At 42.5% G+C, this 27,125-nt stretch overlaps 2 protein-coding genes across 12 annotated transcripts in view; both read left to right on the forward strand.

Annotated features, from left to right (window-relative positions):
* abl2 (c-abl oncogene 2, non-receptor tyrosine kinase) overlaps positions 1-25,493 on the forward strand; it is a 32,449-nt gene extending 6,956 nt beyond the window's left edge. Inside the window, exons 1-11 of one of the 4 annotated variants that reach the window (XM_086047660.1) lie at positions 9,377-9,512; positions 9,667-9,831; positions 13,034-13,329; positions 13,488-13,760; positions 13,998-14,082; positions 14,158-14,335; positions 14,414-14,598; positions 14,685-14,837; positions 14,944-15,033; positions 18,533-18,709; positions 20,832-25,493. In XM_086047660.1, the coding sequence (XP_085903786.1) occupies positions 9,404-9,512; positions 9,667-9,831; positions 13,034-13,329; positions 13,488-13,760; positions 13,998-14,082; positions 14,158-14,335; positions 14,414-14,598; positions 14,685-14,837; positions 14,944-15,033; positions 18,533-18,709; positions 20,832-22,618 (3,498 nt within the window). In that variant the 5' untranslated portion in view covers positions 9,377-9,403 and the 3' untranslated portion in view covers positions 22,619-25,493. Of the gene's footprint in view, positions 1-9,376; positions 9,513-9,666; positions 9,832-13,033; positions 13,330-13,487; positions 13,761-13,997; positions 14,083-14,157; positions 14,336-14,413; positions 14,599-14,684; positions 14,838-14,943; positions 15,034-18,532; positions 18,710-20,831 lie in introns of those variants that run through there. The other 3 variants (XM_086047661.1, XM_086047658.1, XM_086047659.1) reach the window with 3 other exon arrangements.
* A 278-nt stretch (positions 25,494-25,771) lies between these two features.
* osbpl9 (oxysterol binding protein-like 9) overlaps positions 25,772-27,125 on the forward strand; it is a 32,248-nt gene continuing 30,894 nt past the window's right edge. For 4 of the 8 annotated variants that reach the window (XM_086046995.1, XM_086046996.1, XM_086046997.1 and 1 more), the window contains exons 1-2: positions 25,772-25,913; positions 26,866-26,916. In XM_086046995.1, the coding sequence (XP_085903121.1) occupies positions 25,803-25,913; positions 26,866-26,916 (162 nt within the window). In that variant the 5' untranslated portion in view covers positions 25,772-25,802. Of the gene's footprint in view, positions 25,914-25,956; positions 26,340-26,646; positions 26,917-27,125 lie in introns of those variants that run through there. The other 4 variants (XM_086047000.1, XM_086047001.1, XM_086047002.1 and 1 more) reach the window with 4 other exon arrangements.

Below are 27,125 nucleotides of genomic sequence, written 5' to 3' on the forward strand. Positions count from 1 at the left end.
GACAATTAATGGAATAGAACACCAAAGTGCTGATTCAAAGGTCCTGTCACCTTCAGCTCTATTGGTGGAAGTGCAATATTAGTGGATTAGTGGCTGTATTGACACCTCCACCCGTCTAGCCCTGCCAAATTTTTAGGACTTGTGTTAATGAACCCATGAACACGTGATTCCTCATTTGTATCCCGAACTGAGGCTCTCCGTGTCCCCGAGCTTAAGCCCATTTACGCTGCCTGTAAAAGGTGCCGATGTTTGGAAATCACAATGTCCTATCACTGGTGAGCTATTTTTAGAACAGCCCCACGAGCTACTCGTGGTCCTCGACTCCTTGCAGCCTACTTGGTGCCAGTGCGCACCACATTGATGACCCCTGTTTTAGAATAACTTGTCATTACAACATGGCAACACCCAACCGCCATGACAACACTTAGACAGCGGTGTCACCTTTTTTTTTTTTTTTTTTTTATTAATTTCTTTTTATGCAAATGTACCTTTATGCTGTTTCTGGACTAATGTAACAACTGATAATCACTGACACACTATGCTTTTCTAAAAGTATGCCCATAACCTGCCAAAAAACACTTTTTTGTGCATTGATCCAAAATCTAACTGGTTATTGTGGTTTTCAGAATTGGGTTTCTTTAAAAGGAATATGCAGATTTTGTTGAAAATAACCTCTCTGGCGATAGTGTTTTGGTCAAAGCCAGCCATCGCTTGAAAATAGCAGAACTTTGTCCAGCCTACCTACTAAATCATGGGTGGAGAAATTCTGTTTTCGAAACATTGTTTATATTAATCATGTGACCTGCGACATTACAGTTGAGCCAAAATCTGAATTGCTTAGTTACTGACACATTTTTGGATTGTATTTAATTTACTTATGTAATTTCCCATTTGAGGGGTTGGAACGCTCTCCAGAGATTTGTCTACAAGCAATTGAAAAGTCACGAAATAATTTATTGTTGTTGTGACTTGTCTATTGTTCACGCTAACTTGAGCATAGAACTCGAGGCTGATGTATATAATGAAGCAGCTTTATGTCCTGCCCAGACGAGAATGCCTGGATCCACGATCCATGGATTTAAGCTGATTTGCATCAAGGGTGAAATTGGATTACAGACAAATCCACTTTTCCTTTGACTGTGTGCTAAAGCCTTAACAACCAGAGCGAGTCACACCGCAGTCACAACACAATGTGTGAGATATCCTATATTTAGCTACAGCAACATGATGAGGCTTTTATTAAGCAGATTTGTCCAAAACTGGTTGGTCAGTTAGGCCTTGTGACTGCCATTATCCACCAGGAGGAGCCATGGCCATACGTCCTCCTGGTGGGAAGAAAATTCATTTCTTACCTGATGTAAGAAAGAATGGAGGTGAGAGTGTTTGTGGGAGGTTAAAAGTTGTATCACTGGCATCCATGTAATGAAGTACATGACTGAGACAGTAGAAGAAGAAAGCCACGAAGACGACTGTTAAATATACTGCATCATTGTGTGCTGACTGCGGAGCTATGAATAAATTCAAGACTGATCGTTGAGAATACTACACAGATCAAACCGATACAGGCACAGGCGGTGACCCCCGCCCAATTTACAACTGTTTGCAGCGATCGAAGGCTTTTAGCTACAACATTATAGAATTGAAGAAAAGACAGTTTGAGCAGGTGGGTTTTGAGATTTGAAATTATTAAATGAAATAAATCATAACTTGCCCATATCTCAACCAATTTTCCCTTCACTCTTGTCGATATCAAAACGCGTGCTCATACAAAATCTGAGCTGTCTCCTCTACTTTAGTTCTTTTTGTTTTTGTTTTGTTTTATTTTACAAGCTATCATTTTTTTCAGTCGCCACATCGTGAAATTTGAGCGCTTGCATGCCCAAATTGGGTGCAGTCTGGAACCTTGAGACATATTGCACCATCTTGTGATTGGATCGGTCATCTGCACTTCAATTACTGATCACGTAAAGCTGATCTTTTGGCTCGACATTTGCCTTTTGGAACACAATTGCAATGAACCTCAATTTGTTGGTAACTAATAAATCGCTGGCGTCGGGCCAAAACCTTGTACCTCCAAAAAGGTCACTTTTCAGGAGACCCCAGAAATGGGAAGTTTGTTCAACCATTAGCATTGCATCGTGAAAGAGAGCAAGTCTTTTTCAACACTTTAAATTGGTCAATTGTGTGTAAAAATAACACCCTTGTGTGTGGACTGACCAATAGCATATATTTTTATAAAAATATGAAATTCACCGTGTGACTTATGAGGTTTTGGCCCGACGCCAGCGAAATGCTCAATATGTTGTATAAAACACCTCAGGATAGGCCACCATCGCAGTTCCTCGCAGAAATAATGAATCTTTTGCATGTAAATGATGATTTGCAGGATATTAAAAAGTCATTCTAAGTAGATGTGTTTTCGTTAGATTTTTTTGTTTTTTTATGGAATGTTCTTGTCACTGCATGCTGCTTTACTGCATTGCTGCCTTGAGCTTTTGCATCGGCTAGGAGCCAAGCTTCTTTAGTTCCCCCCAAAAAACCACAGTCTTTCAGTCCTTGGCCTCGACTCTCTCACAGTTTATATCATTAAAGAGAGGGGATTAATTAGAACAGCGCGTGGTTGGCTGTACAGATGGGGAAACCATTCCATGCATCTGTCATCCTAAGAACACAAAACGGTTTTAACTTTGGGGAGAGGTCCAGCCAAATTGCTGTAGTGGTTCGTGGTTAAGTAGCAGTTTCACTACGAGGCTTAGCTGTGATGGTGCTGCGTGGGGGAAAAAAATAGATAGTGTTGGAAGAGGGCAAGTCCCGCTGCCAAGCCTGTTAAACATTGATTGGCTTCCAGGATCAGTCCTCTGTTGCTGGCATTATCGTGGCCGCTTATCTTTTGGGTTGCAGGCTGTAGAGTTGGCTTACAATTTACATGTACACACTTACTGGGAACACGTGTGCTCATCCATATCCACATTCGTACTGAGACACTCCGTTTTTCATACCAGATATTGGAGTTGCGGGTTTCTGGAGAGTTTCCAGCAAACCTCTTGCCTTGCAATGTGCTCTCTGGAGTTCAGTTGCATTAGTATGGAAAATTGAGGACTGCTGTATATTTTGTCTATAAGTATTGCCGCCATGGACTTTCTAGTGCGGAACATTTTAGAAGCCATACAATTCTGAATTCTGTCACATTTTGGGAAAAATATGTCACAAAACTTTTAAACTGCAGTGTACCTCGCAAGACCTCTGTGTTAGTATTGATGTCGGGCCCTTTTTCATTGTTGCCCCGTGGCACACTTAAGATATCTTGTCACATGATTATCCAGTGACGGATAGACAAGTGGTCTGACTTTTTCGTAATGTCTCTGCACTGACTATGTATTAGTGGGCCCGTTGAAAGGACACTGTGCTCTGCTGTCCCCATTTTGACAACCAGTAAAATTCATGTTGAGTCAATGTCACTGGAAAGATGTTTTTAAAGGGGATGTCAACCCAATATTTTTTTTCAAGAATATGTTCTATGAAGTCCACTAGTTGGAACAAGGCATTCTGACAAATATTGTGTATGTGGAACATATTCTTGAAAAAAATGTGTTTGGGTTGATTTTCCCTTTAACTAATTCCTCTGTGGTTTGTGAAACACCCTTTTAAATGTCAATCCAACGATTTGCCACACAAATCTTACATTCACATAAATTCACATACCAATCCAGCATACCACAAATGAGGTATGGCAAGGTCTCGTTTGTTTTCGTTAATGTGCACTTTTCTGCCGACTGTCCCCTTTACACTGCAACTACCCCCTTTAGCTGCTAATGATAGCATGATATTCTGTTGCAGCTTACTGTCCCTGTGTAGTTTCTGTTGTGCACCTCTCTGACTACTGTGTTAAAAGGAGCTAGTAGCATGACCCTTACTGGATAGAGTTGGCAAAGCCGTCAGTAGCGATGGAAATTGATAAAAATCGAGTGATTCGAATGCCATTATAGAGACTGCTCATTGAGCCAATTCCTGATCGATTCTCAATGTGCTGTGCAATATGGACATCATTTTATATCCTGATTTAGATACATAGTTACAACATAATAGTTAGCTTGAAACATAGTTAGCCTGAAATGATGTGTGATGTGTTTAAAAATGTTCAGAATTATCAATGAAACGAATTTGAAGTTGTTTCGCTGTCAGCTATTATTTCACTGTTTTTTTTACTGATGTTTTAAATGTTGCCTTGGTTTCGTTTTAGTGCCTGTATCGAAGTACAGTATTGTTTTCAGGTATAGTATAAAAGTCAAAATTTTGGTATCGTGACAACACTAGTACATTATCATGTAGTGTAATGTACAGTTTTGCTTACATCCCCGTCGTATTTGCCAATGTTGTAGCATTGCTGCAGTTAGTTTAACACTGATTCATTTTTCATGCAATAACTTACTTATGCACAGCGTGAGCTGGCATTAGTTAGACACGCACACTGCACAGACTCCCAAGTGACCAGCATAAAAGTAACTCTTTGGCACATCATTCCCCATCCCACTCTCCAGGCATGACTTATCGATTCACACTTAAAACAACTTTTAGACTAATGTAACAATTGGATTAAATAACTCGGCAAACTTAAATACTACAAGAGTCATTTTGACCGTCTACCAAAGAAGAAAAACAAAAACACCCACCAGGAACCACAAAGCTCTTTTGACACTCAAAGTGTTTTTTTTTCGTTTGTTTGTTTGTTTTGTACCGGTATATACTTTTTTTTTTTTTTTAAACTATAGTGTCGCAAATGTGTCTGTCACAATTTCAATGGGGGTTTTCAAGTAATTATTTTGTCATCAAATGAAGCTCTGCGGATTCGAGTTTAATTCTTTTAGGACCCTTTGGCCCATAGCACTTGGGTTTGTCCACACCCATGGCTGCTGAATAGAAATCTGAACAGATAACACTCACAGGTGTTTCCAGCCAAGACCAATTGCTCAAATCTGTTTCGACACCAGGATGAGTGAAAGATGGAAGTCTGGTTGAGGGAGACGTGCGGAATGACTCAACTGTGGACATAAGGCAAGTGCATACATGGGAACTTGTAAAACCTTATGCTTAAGTTCCACTGTTGGTGAACTGATTTAACTGTGCACTCGGGCTGAACGATTTCAGGAAAAGATTGAATTTCGATTTTGCTGAAAGATATTGCGATTTTGATTTGATCCACAATTGTGATGTTTATCACAGCGATTATCAGCGATGAGTTAACAAAGTTGGAATTAGTTGATATAAATATGCAACTCTTTATTTCTATAAATCTCTGCATTGGTTTACATGTTCAAATGATCACTTGTACAACATTCCGAAGAAATCCCAATGTCCCATCACTGGTGAGCTATTTTTTAGAAATGGCCCACAGGCTACTTGTGTGGTCCTTTGGGGCTACCTGGTGCTCGCTGCCACCATGTTGGTGACCCCTGCTCTAGACACTTATTAATTTCCCCGCTAATTTGCTATTCATCGCTGCCTGCTCTCCGCTTCACGCGGTTCCAAGGCAGACTTCTGTGAAAAGTACACTGTGCACCAAAGCACTTTTTTTTAGTGTTTGGCAACACAACATTAGCTTAGTGATTAGCATTGGCTTCTTCTGTTGTCTTGTGTTCGGTGTCACGTGACTAGGCTATTCCTCGTTTGCCTTTGGTGACAACGATGCTTATTAAGAAGTGTATTTTATCGTTCAGCCCTACTGTGCACAGTCAGCAAAGAAGCATATAACATTAATATAATATAAGGTTACACACACACACTTATGGTATTCGCTCTGTTCCATGACGGTGGCTGACTTCCACACTGTTGTAATCCTCCACGTTCCGAGCGTTCAAATTTTGAGGTTGTTCTGTATTTTGAGATTAGCAAAGTGTCTGTGACCTTCATGTCTAAAAGTAGAAGGGTTTTATTATGACTTGAATCACCACAATCTCGCTTGTATCTGCTTGTAACAATCCGACTCCTTTCTTCTCCTGTCTTTGTCTGCCGCAGCATCGCATTGAGCCAAATCTATCAGCCATCTTTTGTCTACGCCATTATCGCGATGTGCATTGCCAAGGTGTCCCCGGTGTTATGCTGCTGTGTTTTATTCACTTGCAGCTAAAAATAATCACTTACCTACATAGCCATGGGCTTCGGATACATTCTATCACCATTTTTCGTTTGAGGTTGTGAATGTTATTCCCTTCAAAAAGTGTGAGGCAAGAGGTACTCTCTCTGTGTTGCGATGACTGTGTGCTGATTAGTTAGTTACTCTTCAGGAATTTATTATTTACTGATTTCCATGGGCAAAGTCAGAACACATTAAAATTTGATACAGATTCGGATAAAAGCATGGTTCTAGGACTTGTTTCTCTGCATGACATTTATTGCCGTCAAGTTGGGCAGTGACTTACTAGATGCAGCAGATCGAGTTGTACTGAGGGGGAAAAAACTGCTGTGTATGGTGACAGGCCTGCGTGCTAGGTTGGCTAGCTTGGGGGAAGTCCGTATATATTCACTTTCCATCAGTGTTGCAATTGAGGGATGGGAAAAATCTGTCCAAATCGTATGTTCTTCTCTTTCCGCGCGAGAGTCATATTGAGAATAATAATGTTGCCCATAGGAATTGTGTCATAATGGCGGTCAGCGTGGATGACAGTCTTACCTGGTGTCATGTTGTTGTTTGTCCTGCCACAAATTAGTAGCGGTTAACATGCGACTGCCATTTTAGCTGAAGAGAATTTTGTTGTTGTTGTTTTTATGATACATACTATACAAGAGAGTTGTGAGATTTAGCAGTACAGTAATCAATATCAAGACGTGAAGAGATGTATGAGAGTTGCTATGCCACTGAGAAAATGCTGTTGTGTTTTTTCCTCCGTTAAGCAATAGGCCTGCACAGTTTTTTTTTTTTTTCATTCACTTCATTTACAGGTCAGCACACAGAGCTAACCTGACATCCATTTATCTACTTGTCAACAATATCCATCCACGCATCTTCTTTGCCTTTGAACTACTCTTGCTCTCTTATCTATGTACTCCTTTTACATGGTGCCCCTTATGTTCAGACTGAAACATCCCAATTAGGCCTTCAGAACAAGCTGGCAATCTTGTGTTCCTAAAGTGCAACCTCCGAAACAGCGCATTTATTAGCGCCTTTACTGGATAAATGGTAGGCATGCTTGGATATTACTTAGAGCGCTGTGTTGTATTTATTTTGATTCTTTGCACTTTACTGCATTCCTTGAAAAGCAGTTACACCACCAGATATTTTCAGTGGTATTTATTTGGCCACTGGCTATTTGTTTTGTTTTAGTTTTATGAATCATTTTTCCTTTTATTGTGTGGTGTATATAGAATGTGTATTTTATAAATATATGCAGATGAGATCCCAGAAGGTTGCCACTAATTCCATATCATTTTAAGGAAAAATACGCTTTACAGATGCCCAGTGATGCACAGCGTAGTAATCGACAACCATTCATTTCTTGTTTGTTTTTTATTTTCTGCCTCAAGAAAATATGTTGGCCAAGTAAAAGACGATCATTTAAAGAATCACAAATCTTGAATCGGTCATACAAGCAGCTGCTGTGTCGAAGCCAAGTAGATGGTGTCACAAAATGTGTCATATTAGTGGCACGAGTGTGTGCCACGGGATCCGGGTCACCTCTGTCCCGGCTGTCTCGGTCGGGGTTGTGCAGGCTTGGCGTGCCCCGTACGACTTCCAAAGACCGCGTTTGCTAAGCTCGACACAAAGCGTTTCTTCAGAGTGCACATGTGCTACGTTAACAACATGCACACACACAGTCAAGGCCCTGTGAGGGCGCGCGACATACAACGTGACGACCAACTGCTCATTCAATTAGCTGTCAGAGTGTTTGGGGCTTGAGTTTAGGCCATGTGGAAAAGCAAACCTGCTGTATTGCATATCTGTCACATGAAGCATTGAAATGACTCTAAAAGATTTCACGTAATATTGTAGTGTCGTTTGCGCATTGGGACTCATCAGTAAGTGTTCTTTTTTCCCCATGCTTGAATTGAGTACTGGAAATCGAAATATTAGGACAATCGCTGCTAATATGTGCAGCATTAGTCTCATAAAAAGAAAAAGAAAAAACCTTCCTCAAAGAGAGTGTGATATTCAGCTATGTAAGAAGAGCAGCTATGACAGTTGGCCCAACGTTTCTTGCAGTTGCACATACACACACTCTCCTTCACTCTCTCGTTCCCAGGAGGACAAGACCAGCCATCTGCTGTTGACTGCAGCTGTAGTCCGGGCCTCATACACACTGCGCTCCACACACACACTTTTGCACACACATACCCCGGCTCTCAGCTTTCCTACTTCACAATACACTCTGCCCAAGTCCCCAGACCTCCACTTAAGCATATGTCGAGGATCCTCCCACCCTCCCGCGTGCCATTTGTGCCATCCCTCGCAGCGTGGTACATCACAAGGGGAATCAGTCATGGCTCTTTCTGCTCCCCATGTATCAAAATGTGTTTGGGATTCTTGCTTCGAAAGTTTTGGTGGATAAACTACATGAGGCTGTCTCTTTGTCACGGCGAGCTAGCTTTTTCCAACGCCGTAGCATTTCTCCTTACAATGCTTGGATCAGTTACTTTGAGCCAGATCAAGAAGCCCACAGTGTGCACGGCTGGTAGAGAATCATTCCGCGGCAGAAGATGTACTGGGAACTGTGGCTGAGCCAGGCCACAGCAAGTGCCACGCTACAGTGCATTCTGGTCCAGAACAAAGGTGGGCATATTGTGTGTTTTGGCACAGTCGACATACAAGATGATTCATTGCGATGTGTAGGCGAGAGAAATATTCTGTTCATTTTCGGGTCCTTTGTCCAGCCACTATTCATGCAGCATGTGGCATGTGCCCTCCACACTGTGTGTACACTAACAATTTTGGATGAACAATGAAATCACGTGTATGTTTGACCATCCCATAACACTGCTTGTAAGGCAAAAACTATTTCCCGGCTAGTTTGGTTATTGATGTGTCGCTGTCAATAGCAGATTCCTGCTAAAACGGACAAAAACAATCTCCAAATCCAACGACCGAAATTCATAGTCATAAGATCCAGTACATAGGTGCTCTGTCATCAGTCGCCCAATTTCATCACCCTCCTCTCCCACTCCTGCAGCAGCTGTCCAGACACGCAGCTGCTGAGCGTTCTTCATCTGCTACTCATGTTCTGCTTCATCAATCGCAAGTCAGTTTCTGTAGGTGTGTGCTACATGTTATCACTGCGTCCTGGTCAGGTAGCGTCACTCTCATCCTGACTCTGGAGCCCCTCCCTCTTTGCACTCTTCAAATACGCACACGGCGCTACCTCAGATCATACCAGACCTTAAAGTTGTACACTACAAGAGTCGTTTTGCTAAAGTAATGGTTTTGAGGTGCCTGCAGGCAAACAGTTTTGACGAAGAATGGGTGGCCCTTAGCGGCCAGAAACTCCACACTGGCTTTAGGCAGAGTCCGGAGCCTGGACAACCAGGTAGGCCACAAGGGCAGCTTGAGCAGGAAGCTTTAGAGCCATGATATTTTTGCAACTTCAGCAGCCAGCCCTCATGCTTGATGTTTGATTTCCCTTGATTCATTATTTCCCTTCTTTTTGTCTCTCTTTCTCTCTGGTTTTTGGTTTTCTCCAGAAGCTCTCCACAGGCCATTTGGGCTGGATTCTGCGGCCCTGACAGAAGCGGTACGCTGGAGCTCCAAGGAGAACCTTTTGGGGGCGGCTGAGAGCGACCCCAACCTGTTTGTTGCACTTTATGATTTTGTGGCCAGTGGAGACAACACGCTCAGCATCACTAAAGGTAAACACACTTTTTGAATGAAGTTGACGGTATTTCAATTAAATGTCATTTGTATTAATCTAATGAAAATGCGATTTGCACGGTTGGAGATAAGTTAGTTATAATACATATTTGATTAGAAACAGCTACACTTTCATGTAAGTTTACAAAGATTACAGTACTCAGTTCGCATTGACATTTTCAAAGAGGTACATTTTTATCACAAAAGATTTGAAATACTAATAACCACAGTTCATGTCCTATAGGCAACCAAGTTGAATATCCTTCATGTTGGAAAATAACATTTATCAAAATTGCAACAACATATTCAAACGGGGCAGCATAATGACAAGTTGTTAGCACATCCACTTCATAGTTTTGAGGTTGGGGGTTCAAATCAGGCTCTTGGAGTTTGCATGTTCTCACTGTGCTTTCATCAGTTTTCTATGTGTACTCAGGCTCCCTTCCTCAATCCAAAAACCATGCGTCTTAGCTTAATTGTAGACTCAAAGTTGTCCTAAGGTGTGAATATGAGTGTGAATTGTTTGTTTTAATGTACCAGGTGATTAGATGGCAACCAGTCCAGGGTGTAACCTGCCTCTGGCTCAGTCACCTGGTATAGGCTCCAGCTCACCCCACCCCACTGAGGATAAGTGGTCTAGAAAATCAATGGCTGAATATTCAGAGGGATATATATTTTATAACCATTTTTTAATACAGTTATTGATCCTTAGAGTAAGATTTTTATATCTTATTAGACTTTGAAATTATGTATCTGTAATGTATTTATTATTTTTGTTGTAGTTTGCATCACAAACTTGAGTCCGATGCAGTCGAGTTCTACACCACCGCAAACTGCAGCCACCATAAAAAAACATTGTTGAATGAATACCCCGATGACAAATCTCGGAGTATTATATTTTTAATCGCCCATTACATGCTTCACAAAAGGATTGTTGCTATGTGACGTGATGTTATATCAACACATACCTCCCACACCTTCCACATACGCACGTGTGTTGCAACACAAGTGCGGAAGTGATTTCCTTACGTGGAACTAAATAAGTAGAAAACACTTCAGGGCACGCCACTGATTGGCAAGTCGTCAAACCCTGATGGGGAAGAAACCGTTTCATGCACAGCTTTACAGTTATACCATTGGAATGTTGTGTGTCCATAAAGCTATAGGTGATAAGAATTGTTGGGACACCTGGCCATGACACACACCTATAGGAAGGGAAAATGTAAGAAAATATGGAGTTGGTTCCCACTTTACAGCTATAACAGAGCCACTCTTGTGGGAAGACTTTTGAAACGATTTTGGTGGGATTTTGGTTTCAAGCAACGATCTAGAATTCTTTCCTGGAGAAAAGACCACATCATGCCTCTAATGCTGTGACGATAGGGAATTTTACATCAACAGGTGGGTTACTTTGAGCGGGCAGTAGTTGACCACAAGCAGGAATTAGCTGCTCAGAGTCATTATCTCCTCTTAGCCAGTCCAAACGCAGCGAGGCAGTCAGTATTTCCAATCCTGCAGAGGAAAATAGAGAATGGCAGACTGGATAGCAATCTGTTCAAAATAGTTTAGTGTGTATAGTGACAGCGGTCTTAGCTGTATTTTACAAGTACAAATCCTTAGATTGTTTACTTGCCTGTGCCTGTACAGGCCCAGTAACCTGAACAAGAACTGATTCCCGGCAAGTCTGTTTAGCATTTTTTTCAGTGACCATCACAATCTTAATTGTTTATTGACTGCGGCCACCATTTTTTGGACGCCTCGCTTTACTGTGTAAATGATGCGTCATTTTCACTGTGACTCACTGCACGGTGGGCCCGGCCGGCCCGGCCCGGCCGTCAAGCTTTAATAATTGGAGGAACTCTCTTAGGGGATGGACCTCTTTGAAAAGTAATGGTAATGAAATTAACTGACATCCTTGCCGTGTTGATGAGCTTGCACTGCATTATACTGTTGGGAGGTGTTTCTCTTATTTTGCTTTGCAAACATGTAACTTGTGCACTACTGTAAAATTCAAATGCCCCAAATCCTAAAGTGGTGAAATTTGGTATTACACCAAAACATTCTGAAAAAAAGTCTCAATATTTGAGAACTGTTGGAGTGCCAAGTCCTAATTAAGACATGACATTATATATTAGACAACTACACCCAGGAAATTAATAGATTTGGGGTTTTTTTTAGCGTTACACTTATATGTTGTTTATTTTTCTGCTAACTAAATAAATGCAACCGAACACAATTTGATTGTAAAATAATGTCCAATGAAGAGGTAACACTAACTATGTTACATTATTGAATCACTCCCTCCTTTGGTTTCAAGAAAATCATGCGCCTTTCCGCTCCCTCGCGTCTCCCGCTCTGACGTCAAGAGACAGACGGAGACGAGATACCAAGTCACTACATGTCTGCTTTTGCCCGGAGCTTGCATGGCAGCTTCGCTCTTATTATTGTTGCACAGCTTTTGATGTAGTTCAGTAAGATTCACAATGTGTCCATACCTCCCTGTTTGTTTGTTTTGTCACCAAAGCATCCTCACCAACATTCTTACCTGGTGACAAGACTCTATGTTTCTGAGACCCTCCTTTTCGATTTTTCTTTTTTTTTGTGTAGGTAATTAGATTTCATCTAATGGCTTTCTAATCCAGATTCCTCATGATTATCTTAAGGGCAAATATAGGATTAGGCTAAGTCATTTTGACCCATGTTTCCCACCATTATTACTTTACTCAAAGATTATGTTTTCATTATGTCTGCGTTTATTTATTTGTCCTCCTCGCGTCTCACGTTGCTTCTAGAGTAAAGCCCAAAATAATTCATGGCAAAATTTTGTATTTGTGATTGTTGTTTTTGAATGGTTGTACGTTTGCTGGAAATTCATTTTTTTTTAATGCCAAGCCAATAAGAGTTTGTGATGTGGGAAAAGTCACAATTTTGTAAATTATTCGGAAAAGCCTGAACATTTTGAACAAACAACATTGTGCACCATTCTAAAGATTTGTGGTAACTTGTAGCATGATCTAGATCTGCAGTCCCCAACGTTTTTGTGCCACTAACAGGAATCACACGAAGAAATATTATTGAATGCTCATTTTAGAAACAAGCAAAAACTGTGTTTCAACTATGCTTAATGACTTGCTTGAAGCTGGTCACTCATTGACATGGCAAGCGACAACTGTTTGAGCGTTTCCTCCTCTGTGTGTCTAGGGGAGAAGCTGCGCGTGCTAGGCTACAACCAAAATGGAGAGTGGAGCGAGGTTCGCTCCAAGAACGGCCAGGGTTGGGTTCCTTCCAACTACATCACGCCTGTCAACAGCCTGGAGAAGCACAGCTGGTACCACGGGCCCGTGTCGCGAAGTGCCGCCGAGTACCTGCTTTCATCCCTCATCAACGGCAGCTTCCTTGTCCGAGAAAGCGAGAGCAGTCCTGGACAGCTGTCCATTTCCCTCCGCTACGAGGGGAGAGTCTACCACTACCGGATCAACACTTCCTCGGATGGAAAGGTAGCATTAGACAGCTGGCGGTTAATATTTTATGTGGTTTTGATTTTGTATTTTAATTTTCCATTGATGGTAACTGTTCCACTTCTCCTGAAATGTACTGTAGTTTGAATTGCTCACAACTCGCTCACTCCCCCCGCCCCCTCCTTCTCCTCCTCAAGGTGTATGTGACATCCGAGAGCCGCTTCGCTACCCTGGCTGAGCTGGTCCACCACCACTCCACTGTAGCCGACGGACTGGTCACCACACTGCACTACCCAGCACCCAAGTGCAACAAGCCCACCGTGTACGGCGTGTCGCCCATCCACGACAAGTGGGAGATGGAGCGCACCGACATCACCATGAAGCACAAGCTGGGAGGTGGCCAGTACGGCGAGGTGTACGTGGGCGTGTGGAAAAAGTACAACCTCACCGTCGCCGTCAAAACACTCAAGGTGTGATCTACCCTTACAAGATACTGAACCTTAATTTCAATTTCGTTAATCAGCCAATGAAGAGACATGAGCAGAATTATGGTTGTAGATCACCACCTGCAGGTAGACTGTGGTAATACACGTAAATTGCCTCGCTGCTTATTCCGTTCTTATGATAGTCATTTACACTTGACATTTTAAGATATTCACTCCGCTTATAATTACATTAACATTTCTGTCCCGCTTCTTTAATGGCAGGAGGACACCATGGAAGTTGAGGAATTTTTGAAAGAGGCTGCAGTCATGAAGGAGGTTAAACATCCAAACCTGGTTCAGCTTCTTGGTCAGTATCTTGTCTATTTTTCCCATTTCAATTTCCCCTACCTTACAGATATATATAAAGCTGCCTCTCCCACAGGCGTGTGTACGTTGGAGCCTCCGTTTTACATTGTGACAGAGTACATGCCCCACGGCAACCTTCTGGACTACTTGAGAGACTGCAACAAGGAGGAAGTGAATGCTGTGGTTCTGCTCTACATGGCCACACAGATCTCTTCGGCGATGGAATACTTGGAGAAAAAGAACTTCATCCACAGGTGAGAAGAAAACACCAGGTGCCATCCTCTTTCAATTCAAATGGAATATTAGCAAGTTTCACAAGTGTCTTCCATCAGGGATCTCGCGGCGAGGAACTGCCTGGTGGGCGAGAATCATGTGGTGAAGGTGGCAGACTTCGGTCTGAGCAGGTTGATGACTGGTGACACCTACACTGCACACGCTGGTGCCAAGTTCCCCATCAAGTGGACTGCGCCAGAGAGCCTTGCATACAACACCTTCTCCATCAAGTCTGATGTATGGGGTGAGTAACGTGCACTCATTCATTTCTGTATTCCCACTGCGCTCCTGCTCACTTGGCTGATGATCCACATTGTGTTTGTCCTACAGCGTTTGGGGTCCTGCTGTGGGAAATTGCCACCTATGGCATGTCTCCGTACCCAGGCATCGATCTGTCTCAGGTGTATGATCTTCTCGAGAAGGGGTATCGCATGGAACAGCCTGAGGGATGCCCGCCAAAGGTCTATGAACTCATGAGGGCATGTAAGTAGATTCCTTTAAAGTTAAAGTCCTTCCGATGGCGGTAGTCATTGTGATTCCTACTTGAACGTGAACTTGAACTCATTTTCATGAGTTTTGTTTCTGCCAGGCTGGCAGTGGAGCCCATTTGACCGGCCATCGTTTGCGGAGATCCACCAAGCCTTTGAAACAATGTTCCATGACTCCAGCATCTCAGAAGGTAGCCTAGCAAGAAACATTTAAAAAGACATTTTGTAGGCTAGCGAAGTATACATTAAATTTCAAATGTTTTCCAATTTCAATCAATCAATCAATCAATCAATCACATTTTATTTATATAGCACTTTTCATACATAAAAATGCAACTCAAAGTGCTTTAAAACATTCAAAGCAAAACATAGAATTATCTTCAATCAAAAGAAAAGATAAATTATTTAAAAGTTGTTGAAAGCCAAACTAAAAAGGTGTGTCTTGAGCTTCCTCTTAAAAATATCAACAGTCTCTGCAGACCTGACATCCTCTGGCAGGCTATTCCAAAGGTGAGGACCAAAATGGCTGAATGCAGCCTCGCCATGCATTTTGGTCCTCACCCTTGGAATAAATAAAAGGCCGGCGCCAGAGGACCTCAGGATCCGCGAGGGCTGGTATGATAAAAGCAAATCAGATAAATAAGATGGCCCAAGACCATTAACACATTTATAAACTAATAAAAGTACTTTAAAATCGATCCTGAAACACACAGGGAGCCAATGCAGCAATTTCAAAACTGGCGTAATGTGCTCCCGCCCTCTGGTTCTCGTCAGCACCCGAGCGGCTGAATTCTGCAGTAGTTGCAGTGGTGAAATGCTCTTTTTCGGGAGGCCAGAGAGCAGGGCATTACAGTAATCTAAACGACAGGAAATAAAGGCATGCATCAGCACTTCCGTGTTAGCCTGAGAGAGAAACGGGCGGACTCTGGCGATATTCTTAAGGTGATAAAAACCAATCTTGGTTACATTTTTAATATGAGGAATAAAACTGAGCTCAGAGTCAAAAATGACGCCAAGGTTCTTCACACAGTGTGAGGGATTAAAAATGTGTAGTTTTGGTAAAAGCTTCTCTCTCTGACCTTCGGGACCGATAACTAAGACCTCAGTCTTGTCCTCATTGAGCTGTAGGAAATTATCTGCCATCCATGACTTGATATCTAAAATGCAATTTAAAAGGGTATCAATGGGTCCTGTGTCATCAGGAGACACGGCAATATACAGCTGCGTGTCATCAGCATAGCTGTGAAAGCTGATGCCGTGTCCCCTGATGACATCCCCGAGGGGAAGCATATAAAGATTAAAAAGTAAGGGGCCTAAAATCGAACCTTGAGGAACCCCACATTTAATTTCATGAGTTTTAGAGGAACAAGTATCCATACTTACAAAGAAATATCGGTCTGTGAGATAGGAATAAAACCAGTCAAAAACAGTACCAGAGATGCCCACTAGATTTTTAAGTCTATTTAATAAAATTTGGTGATCTACTGTATCAAAAGCAGCGCTTAGATCCAGTAGCACCAAGACTGTGAGTTTTCTCACGTCTGCAGTGCACCTAATATCATTTAAGATCCTTAAAAGAGCAGTCTCCGTACTGTGGTTCATCCTAAAACCAGATTGATATTTCTCCAAAATATTATTTGTATTTAAAAAATGATTCAACTGGATGAAAACCAGTTTTTCTAAAATCTTACTTAAAAACGGTAAGTTGGATACGGGTCTGTAGTTATTAAAAACGCTCGGGTCAGAACCGCTCTTCTTCAGAAGGGGCTTCACCACCGCCGTTTTAAAGGCAGCTGGGAAGACGCCTGTCTGAAGAGAGCAATTGACTATATTTAAAATTTGTTCTTCAAAAAATCCATAAAATGTCTTAAAAAGAAATGTGGGAATTGGATCCAAAAGGCAGGTTGTTGGGTTTACCTGGGAGAAAACTCGAACAAGTGTCCTTGCATCAACCAGGGCAAAACTTTCCAGTGTTTCCTCATGTAAATATGATTGTCCGGGTTTATTAAAACTTGTGTTTTGACGGGCTAAAAGACTGGATCTTATGTCATCGATTTTACTTCTGAAGTGGTCTGCAAAGTCCTCACAGAGAGCATCTGTTGGTCTCTGTGGGGACTTATTAAAATCAGAACTAGTTAAAAGTTCAAAGGTGGAGAAGAGAACCCTGGGGTTGTTTTTATTGACTGTAATGAGGTTTGAGAAATAGGAAGATCTTGCCAGTTTTACTGTTTTATTGTAAGATTTCAGTTGTTCGCATAAAATTTCATAGTGTACTGTAAGTTTACTTTTTCTCCACCTCCTCTCTGCACTCCTGCATTTTCTCTTTGATATTTTGATAGCATTGTTTCTCCACGGGGGTACAGTCTTTGTTTTTGTTGTTTTAATTAAAAGTGGAGCTACTGAATCTAATGATGATTTAAGATGTAGGTTAAAATTGTCAACAATAAGATCACAGGGTGCAGGTAAAATGTCAGCAGGAGTGTTTTTTAAGATCTCGATAAAATTTGCTGCCACCTCAGAAGATAGGTAGCGTTTCTTCACTGTTCTGACCGGGACTGCTAGATGGTTAAAACTGGCGATGTTAAAATAGACACAGTAGTGGTCTGACACTGCCAAGTCAACAACAGAGGACACACCAGCAGACAAGCCATAGGTTATAACCAAATCCAGGGTGTGTCCTCTGTTGTGAGTTGGCTGCAAGACGTGCTGTTTAAAATCCAAGCAGTTTAAAAGGTTTGAAAAATCTCTGGATAGTGGGTCCGAGATGTTGTCCATGTGTATATTAAAATCGCCAGTTATTAATATTCTGTTATAACTGGAATATAAAATGGATAAGAATTCTGAAAATTCTGTAATAAAAGAAGTGGAATGATGGGGAGGTCTATAGACGGTAATGCAGAGAATAGGGGGACTGCTAAAAACAAAGGCATGGTGTTCAAACGATAAATAGCTGCTAAAAATGATCTCCTTTGATAAAAGAGTATTAATAAAAATTGATGCAGTCCCGCCTCCTCTTTTGCCATCCCTTGTAGAAAATAAAAAGTTAAAATTCGGTGGGCAAGCCTCGTTGAGAGAATTTAGGGACATTCCCTTGAAAAATAATGAAAACACCTTCCTGGAGTACATTCAGTTTGGCTTATTTTATTTCTCTCTTTTTTTTTTTATTGTGTTTATCTTATTGCATCATTTTGGTAATGGTCCCTCCTGAAGAGGCCGATTACAAAGGTGAAACCACGCCTATATTGGGTTTGTGATGTACGTTAAAAATCATAGTATGGTTAACACCTCTGGGTTAAGGTGATGGTTCAGTTCACATAAGCTATAGTTGGGGAGCAAAATGCATGACAAACTGCTGGCTATTATCATTTTTAGGACTTGTTGATCACTAGTAGGGGAAATTGAGGCATGCTTTTGTGGGCCATACAAAATAATGTGAAGAGCAGGATCTGGCCCTCTGGGAATTTAATTTGACAGCTTTGCTTATGATGGTTATTGAGCTAAAGTCTTGTGATTCATAATGCGTGGCCTTGGTTCAACGTTTGAGGTTTGTGAGATTGTATTAATTTCTTTTAAGACTTTTTTTCTTTACTGGAAATTCTGTCGTCCTATTTCTGGGGTCTTTGACTTCAGAGGTTGTTTGGTATGTCAGCGATGTATTTAACCATTTTTTTCCTTTTTTTTTTTCTGCAGAGGTAGCGGAGGAGCTCTGTAAGACGGCATCCTCCGGTCACGGTGGTCTCCTGCACTCTTTCGACACGCCACTGTTGCCCTCCAAATCCCGCACAATCCTCAAGCACACGGAAAACAAGGAAAACATCGAGGGTGGGCTCGACGGGAGGCCAGACCACGGCACGCACGGTCCCTCAGGTACAGCTAGACACGCTTGCCTCGCTGCCAAGCGATCGGGCGCTTCGCATTACAAGCCCGCAGGTGTCCCAGGCCACCTTGATACCAAGAGCCAACTGCAGCGTCGCCAAGCCCGCCGCCTGAGGAGAAGGGCGATCATTTTTCTCACCGATTGACCACCTGCGCAACTCTCTGTCCATTCCCAAATCTGCGCATTTTCGGCAGGTCACGTTGCGTAGTGCAAATAAAAGAGTAAATAGCCTTTTTAGTTATGAGATGCTGGTGCTCGCTTGAAAACTACTATAGTCACATGAATGAAATCATGTCTAAGAAACAAAATGTAACTCTTGCAAATGTGTCACAAACAAAACATCCACCCATCCACTTTATATTGCGCTTGTCCTCATGCGAGTGACGAGTGAGCTGCAACCTACCTATCCCAGCTGATTTTGGGCGAGCGAGAGGCTGGGTACACGCTGGACCGGTCATCCAGCAGTCACAGGGCACGAATAGACAACCATATGCGCTCACAGTCACGACTGCGGGCAAATAAGTCTTCATTGTACCCATGCAAGCATCGAGAGAACAGAACATGCAACATCTACTCACAAAGGTCTGAGCACAGATTCAAACCCATAACCTCTCAACTGTGAGACTTACGTGCTAAGCATTCACAAAACTTCTTGAAGGGAAACACTTTATTACATCTCATGTGGCACTAGGGTTTAACATGAAAGAGAAATGCCAGGAAATGCACCTGCTTGCCATAAAAGTCAATATTTCCCAAGAACTGATACCATATACCGCCTTCTGGATAGTTAAGCATCTCCTGTGAATAATTACACTGACCCAATCCAATTTACTTCTACTGACTCATACTCTTCCAAACATACCACAAACCATTTTAGCGCTAATGCTCAATTAGCGAACTCCCCAACACATATTTCAAATTAAATCAGCTTTTATGCGACCATTTATCTCCAAATTCTCACTTTATTTTCATTTTCACCCCCTCATTATTATTCTTTGATACAGCGTGATTATTTTATATCTTGTTGTCGTATTTCTGCTATTTCCAAATCAAGTTCGGTCATGTTACTGAGCACAAATCTCAGAAATGTTCCTTCTCTTTTCAATTAAGTGTTTCTTTTTTTTTTTTTTTTTTCTGCTGATAATAAAATGTTGGTCCCGTGTGCTTGTCTGTGACGCAAACAAGTGTGTGGTTGTCTTTCTGTCCTTATCCCTAAGTACGTCTTTGACCCCCTCACAAGTTCATCAAAGCACGAAGCATTAATCATACTATAAACAAAAAACAAGCTCCTCTTGCCCTGTAATTCTGTGAGCATAAAGTGCAGTTTACAAAATCACAAGACAAAACTGTCCTGGATTAACATTTCATGCTACATAATACATTTGACATTTATTTCTAGGAAAGGTTTGTGTGTATTTCTATAGTACCAATCAGACGTTTTCAACACACGTCCGTCCCATGCCGTAGAGGTGCCTCCAAATTTTTGACCTGCTCTGTACTTGTAGTGTAAAGCCTTGTAAGGCAGTTTTAGCATGTGAGTTGATTATCTTATTAATCACCCCACCTTGCACACGTGTAACTTCAGTTCAAATCTAGTTAAATGGTTCGAATGTGCATGCGCATGACCTGCGTGGATTCAACTTTCCATGCCAGATTCAAGTTCTTTAGGGTCAAGTTGGAAAAATAACAAGGGGTAAAATCTTAAGCATTTAAGCAAGCAAAATTGAGCTGAGGGTCAATTTTGGAGTCAGCTTTTTTATGGCTCATCAGAATTTCCTTGCCTAGTGGTAAGCGCGTCTGCTCCAGCCTTCCTATATTGAGTTTGCATGTTCTCCCCATACTGAAAACAGACGTTGGGTTAATTAAAGACTGAATTCTTCGTGCGTGCAAGTGTTCTTTGGTCTCTACAGCGTGTAAACCACTTTTTGCCCAAAAGCCCTAATGAGGACAAGTGCCATAGAAAACGGATCAGTCCTGGGAAGAATCAATTTTAATTTGGGTCTCAAACTGAAACGTTTTGGGAAAACCCTGGACTGTGGTATAGAAAATAGTTTTTTTTTTTTTTTTTATGTTGATTAATTTAACAGATCTTTCTTTTTTTCCCCTCTTTAGGCTGGACTTCTTTATTAGGAAGCGATGGACGTACAGGCAATTCCCCAGCGCTGCCCAGAAAACAGCAGCCGCGTGATAAATCTCCCGGGAGCCTTTTAGAGGACGCGCTGGACACGGGCACGTTCACGCGAGATCGCAAAGCTGGCTTCTTCAGCTCCTTCATCAAGAAGAAGTCATCGTCGTCATCTTCCTCCTCTTCTCCGTCCTCCCAGCATCAACAGAACCTCCCGACGCCTCCCAAAAGGAGCAGTTCCTTTCGGGAGATGGAAACGCAGCCGCACAAGAAATATGAGCCCACTGCTGACTTCAGCCCCCCGCCTCCGCTACCGCAGTCGGACAGTTTGGGGGGCTTCTCCGCTTCCCCCTCTCATTCCCATGGTGAGCCCGCCCAGACTCAGTCGCGCTGCTGTGGGGCCACATTTGGACAGAAGCCTTCTGGCGGGGGAGTTGCTTCACAGGTAACAAGCGGCAGCAGCTGGGGAGGACTCGCCGGATTTTTTACCCCCAGGCTTATCAAAAAGACCCTCGGGCTGCGGACAGGAAAAGCAGTCTGCTCAGCCGATGGTGGAAACATGGTTGGGGGGCCGAAACCCTTGCCTAGGTCCAATTCTACCTCCTCAATGTCAGCTGGGTTGCCGGACCTGGAGCGTATTGCTTTGACTTTACCTAGGAATCGCAGTGCTAAAACTCCTCTGGAGAGGACTGCTTCAACCACCTCCCAGCCAGAGAACGGGGCTTCACGTCCCCCCGAAACTGTGCTCAGGAGGATGGATGAGGGAACTGCACAGATCAGGGAAAGGCCCAAAGCCAAGCTGCTACCCCGGAGCACTGCCACAGGAGGGAGGGCGCCCGGGGTCGGGGGGGAAGTGGGCGAATCGGACAGTGCGTCCCGGGTGAGGGAGGCTAGAGAGGACGGCGGGGCAGGACTGGAAAGGCAGCAAAGTTGGTCGTCCCCCTCTAAGACGTCTACTAGTTCAGCGGCGTCATCGTGCGCAGCCGGTGCACAAACACACAACCACAAAGTTCCAGTTCTCATCTCCCCAACGTTGAAGAACAGCCCGGGCGACGTGCACCTCGTCGGGCTGGACTCTCAGGGGAACCGCTTCAAACTGCTGTCCGAGCACCAGGCCGACCGGGACAGGCCGCGGCTCGTCAAACCCAAGTGCGCGCCACCTCCCCCGCCTACCTTACGTGGCGTGCAGCACTCCTACAGCGGCGAGGGGGAGGAGCAGGTAGGAGCCTCACCAGTCGAAGTTAACGGAGATACATTAAAAGGCCACAGGTCGGGGCGGTTGTCAGGAGGAGTGACCACGAGCAGACCGTCAGTGCCACCGCCACAAGTGCCTCCTGCTTCCACCGCAACGTCCGCTAAAATGGCCAACGGGGCACCCAGCACCGCCGCCTCCTCACACTCCAAAGTGGCACTGCGGCGAACCAGACAGCCGTCGGAGAGGGTCCCGCCCGAACGGGTCAGCCGCGAGGCCCTGCTGGAGTGCGCCGAGTGCCTGAGCAGCGTCCTCCACCTCAGCTCGGAAAGTCCCTCCAGCAGCCAAGTGCTGGACGCCGGCCATCAGCTGTTGGACTACTGCTCAGGTTACGTGGACTGCATCCCCCAGATGAGGAACAAGTTTGCCTTCCGCGAGGCGGTGGGGAAGCTGGAGCTCAGCCTGCAGGAGCTGAGGGCCTCGTCCTCAGGTGGCGGAGGGCTGGGCTGCGTGGGCCCCAACAGCGTACTCGACAACCTGCACAGTTGCATTAAAGAGATTAGCGACGTAGTCCAGAGGTAGCCGACGCTAACTGTCACACCACAGCAAAATTCTCGGTCATATTCCTTTCACCGTTTGCGACATGAGAACAATGTGTAAAGTACCTCAGAGAAATCACTACAAAATGTAATCTTTTTATTGTTTACAAACAGTTGTTTCATAAAATGCCAGTGTGGACACTTCTTTCGGCTCCGTCTGACCTGTACAAATACTGACCACCACGTATGCCAAATTGAACGTGGTTCAATTCCAAAACGTGAAATGTTTGCCTCGCGCCGGCCATAATCATGAAATGAATGTCAAGCGTGTGTCGCTCGAGTCCAAGCTCATCCTGCTTGTTGCGTTAGTCTGTCGATTGTGCTCAGCCTTACTGACTGGAAGACAGCCGTTTGCCCCTGTCCAGCTCAATGTTTCATGAATGTGTGACTCATGAGTCGGGTGCACTGTTTCTTGGAGCATTTTGCACCATGTATAGCAACTGAGGGACCATAGCTATTTTTTGAAAGCCATTTTACAACAGACAGGAAACTGTGTCAACATTTTGTTTTGTTAAACATGGTCACTGTGTTTTATAATAGGGATGTGCGTTTGACTAAATTTTCCTTGATTGACTGAGATCAATTAACTCATGCACTGCCAGCAGTTATCAAAGCAGAGTCATCAGAGTACAGAGACAACGGCTTGATTTTTTTATCATTTTGAAGCCACATTTTAATACTTTGATTTTTTTTTATTTTTTTTTTTTAATCATTCAAATTTGGCAGCGTTGTTTCCATCACTCTTATCTGTGGTGTGAAGACGTTTTCCATTTACAAGGACTTTTACGGTTAATCGATGATTGTGCCTATCCCTATTTAAAACAGCACAGAACTTGGGATTTCAGAAAATAAATATCTCTTTTAGTACTTAAAGTACAAATCAATTTAATTACTGTAATTTCCACTTGACCACCAGATAGAGAGACCACGTTGTTTTGTTTTGTTGTTTGCATACATGGTGGTGGAAAACACCACCGCCTTTTAGTGATGAATTATGTTTTGTTGTTTTTTTGTTGGTTTTTTTTAAGTGAGAAAGCCCAAAACAAAAAGATGTAAAACACAAAAAGTATTCTGGAGTAAAAGATTTGACCTTATTTCCCCACAGTATTGAAAAGAAAATGAATGTTTTGTTGGGTTTTTTTCTGCCTATGGCATGAATGAATTTAACCCCTGCCACATCGTCAAAAGCATTTCAATATTGATCTCTGGATGTCCTTTCGCACCACGTTTTGTCCTCGAGAAGAGCACAGGGTAGCGCAGTAGGCCAATTGGAATAGCTTTCTTTCAAAGTGTCCTTGTGTGTTATGGACAGTGCAGGACTCCTTGTAGCCTTTGTGGTCTCAGTGCCTCATATGTCTGCAATTTATGAAACACATTTCAAACACACTGAGTGTTCATCACACTAATCACACGTTACTAACTCTTTATAGACTAACCTGCAGTCTGTCTTCAGCACATGAGCGATTTGTACATTTAATTAAAAGAAAATGATTTCTAGAATGTCTATGTATGAACTTGAATTTTAAATTATTCTTTTTTTTTTTTTTTCCTTTTTTTTAAGCACAGAGATATTTTCGGGGAGGGGGGAGTTAATGTTGGTTTTATTTCATATCCGGAAAACTATTTATGTTTTAGTCACAGAAGTTGTTTTACAGCAAGGGTGGGGAACCTATGGCTCATGAGAACATTTGATTTGGCCCGCTTAGCAGTTCTAAAAACAAAACTTCAGAGAAACTATTGACCCTCGGAGTTCTTTATTTAAAAAAAACAAAAAACTGAAATGGCCCCCGACGGGACAAAGGTTCCCTACCCCTGTTTTAGACTGAGGCCTATCCATCTGCTTTCTGAATGTATTCTTCAGTTCTGAAGTTCAGATGTTCATCAGCATGAATATGTCATCGCTTAAGGTGCTGTTACGTTTATTTATTTTTTCACAATTAATCACTGACCCGCATTTGTAGTCCAAGCTGCTCTGTTTTATTGAGCACAAGCTGCAAGAATTGTACATTTATGCACACGTACACAGAGGTAATGTTCATTTGGGCTCACATCTTAATGTACACTGGATAAGGCCTCATACAGAAAATCGTTGGCACATGTATGTAAAAGTCTAACATTTGCATATGAAACACTGCAGGTCCATTACACATACATTTACACATACTGTGAGTCTCAAATATTAAGCGAAATGTTGTTTTTCTGTGATTCTTGGTGCCTTTTATGTGAGCAAATTTTTTTCAAGAATCCACAGCCTCATAAAAACATTGCCATATTTCTGTTGTTTTACACATCTAAGACTTACTGTATCCCAAGCTGCTTAATTTGTTGTCTGTCATTTATCTCTGTTGAGGATCTATTTTCCTGTCTCTTTACTGCACCTCTCTGACAAGTCTCAACAAAGATCGGAATAAAATTGTCACCACCCTTGAAATACAATGGAGTAACAGGGTCTATGAATAATTTGAATTTAAGTTTTTCTTCATCTCATAGCTGAAACGTTGGTGAATTGAACCCAAAGTGTGCTCACTATGCTCCATCTGCACATATTTTTCCCGCGCTTGCCTTCATTATGTTTTTCTTTTTCCACAATTCTGCTCCCTGTTTTGGAAAGTGCTCTGCAGCTCATCATTATACCAAAGTGTTTCAAGTGCAATGAAAGCCAATGCTCACAGTCAGACACGCCATAATGGAATAGGAACGGATAAAAAAAAAAAAAAAAAGATAAATGCTAACACAATTTTTAATGTACAAATTATATATTTGGTTTTTTTTTTTTTTAAAGCTCACATATATTACTGTGAAGTTTTGCTTATCAGTGTTAAGTCTCTTGTAAATAATAAAGATATTGATGAATATTGTATCACTTTGTTTATTTTATTGGTCTTTATTCATCCGTTGCTCATTACTGATTACTGATTTTAGCAGCCAGTCAGTTTGACATTTGAAAGTGATTAGGTGGCAAAATATTTTAAATAATTTTGATATTTTTGTATTAAAACACACCTAAAACGTATAAAAATACTCTATCTCACGTTTCAATAAAAATAAAAATACATTAACCCAAGAGCAAAACCTGGTTTCATTTAACTTTATTGATGGGAACAGCGATCATTCGTGACGTCACTGTATAGCATATCCGACTCCTCCCAGTGGTCGGTATTGTAAAGATGGCGTCTATCATGGAAGGTCCGCTGAGCAAGTGGACTAACGTCATGAAAGGTTGGCAGTACCGCTGGTTTGTGTTGGACTATAATGCCGGACTGCTGTCTTACTACACGGTATGTCGGTTCTCTCAGGTTTGTGACTCTGGAGCGTTCCGCTGGGCGTGGGTGGCTATGTGATAGAAGTTGTCGCTGGTTGTAATGGGGGCCTTTGGTGTTTGTCAGGAGTTGGGGAGTCTCGGCCACCAACAGGCGAGTCTGCTCGGTGACGAATCGTCACACGGACCAATCACGTTGCTCTGTGAAATCCAACTGACCAATCCGGCGGCAGCATTTCCTCTATATTTCCGCTTAGCTATATTGTTAGCAGAAGCTCAAATCGGAAACATCTTTAACACCTACGCGGCGTAGCAGCGGATTTTCGATGTTTTGATTGGCAGTGAGACAGAATTGTGTTCACTGTCAACAGTATGTGTTGGTGTGTGACATTGTTAAGATTACTAGTTGTTTGACTCTAGATGAGAGACACAGTGGTAGGAGTCGGTAAGCTAACGCTGCTTGTTAGTTTTGTATAAATAGCATGACAATGACGAACCCGCACATTGGCAAACAGTCCTAGCTGCCACATCTTAAAAAGTTTCAGTGGTGCCTATGTGTGGTATGTAAATGTTATTTTAAACGATTAATCACACTGAAGCATGCTTGTTGGACAAGCTGACATTCTGTGTAAACTCTTACATTGTGAAATTTAACCTGAGTGCAACCTAATCTTGGTATCTGTGTATGCAGTGGAGCATGATGCAGCTAATCATTAGGAAATACTGAACTTTTTCTTGTGGTTCCTTGACAGAAATCTTACCTCCTACGAGCTGTGTCATGCCAGGAATCACGAGGAAGTCATGAAGACCTCAAATTGTTCACAGAGTAGTCCGATGTTTGTTTGCGGTTGCCCTTCTGCACGCATCCAGTTTAAATCCAGTTTAGCTTGGAATTCAACCTCAGGGAATGGTTATGCATGGATTATGGTTACCATGATTTATAAATACGGGGTTGTTCTGTTTGTTTTCAGTCAAAGGACAAGATGATGCGAGGGTCCAGAAGAGGCTGTGTGCGACTTCGGGTAAGTGAATGGCATCAATTTCACAAATTGCATTAGTATGAACTTCATATGTACCCCAAAGAATTATTATCCAAAATCTGTATGGTTAAAGTGTCGTAGTGTTCTGAGAAAATGAAGTCAGTGTTACAAGAGCTGGAAAAAGACTACAGGCACGGGATGTCCACACAAACACTCCATGATATTGTTAATAGGATTGCTTTCATACTCTT

Source organism: Filicampus tigris, chromosome 12 (assembly GCF_054856515.1).
Source record: "Filicampus tigris isolate MCC_2025a chromosome 12, RoL_Ftig_1.0, whole genome shotgun sequence".
In the NCBI taxonomy this organism is placed as follows: domain Eukaryota; kingdom Metazoa; phylum Chordata; class Actinopteri; order Syngnathiformes; family Syngnathidae; genus Filicampus; species Filicampus tigris.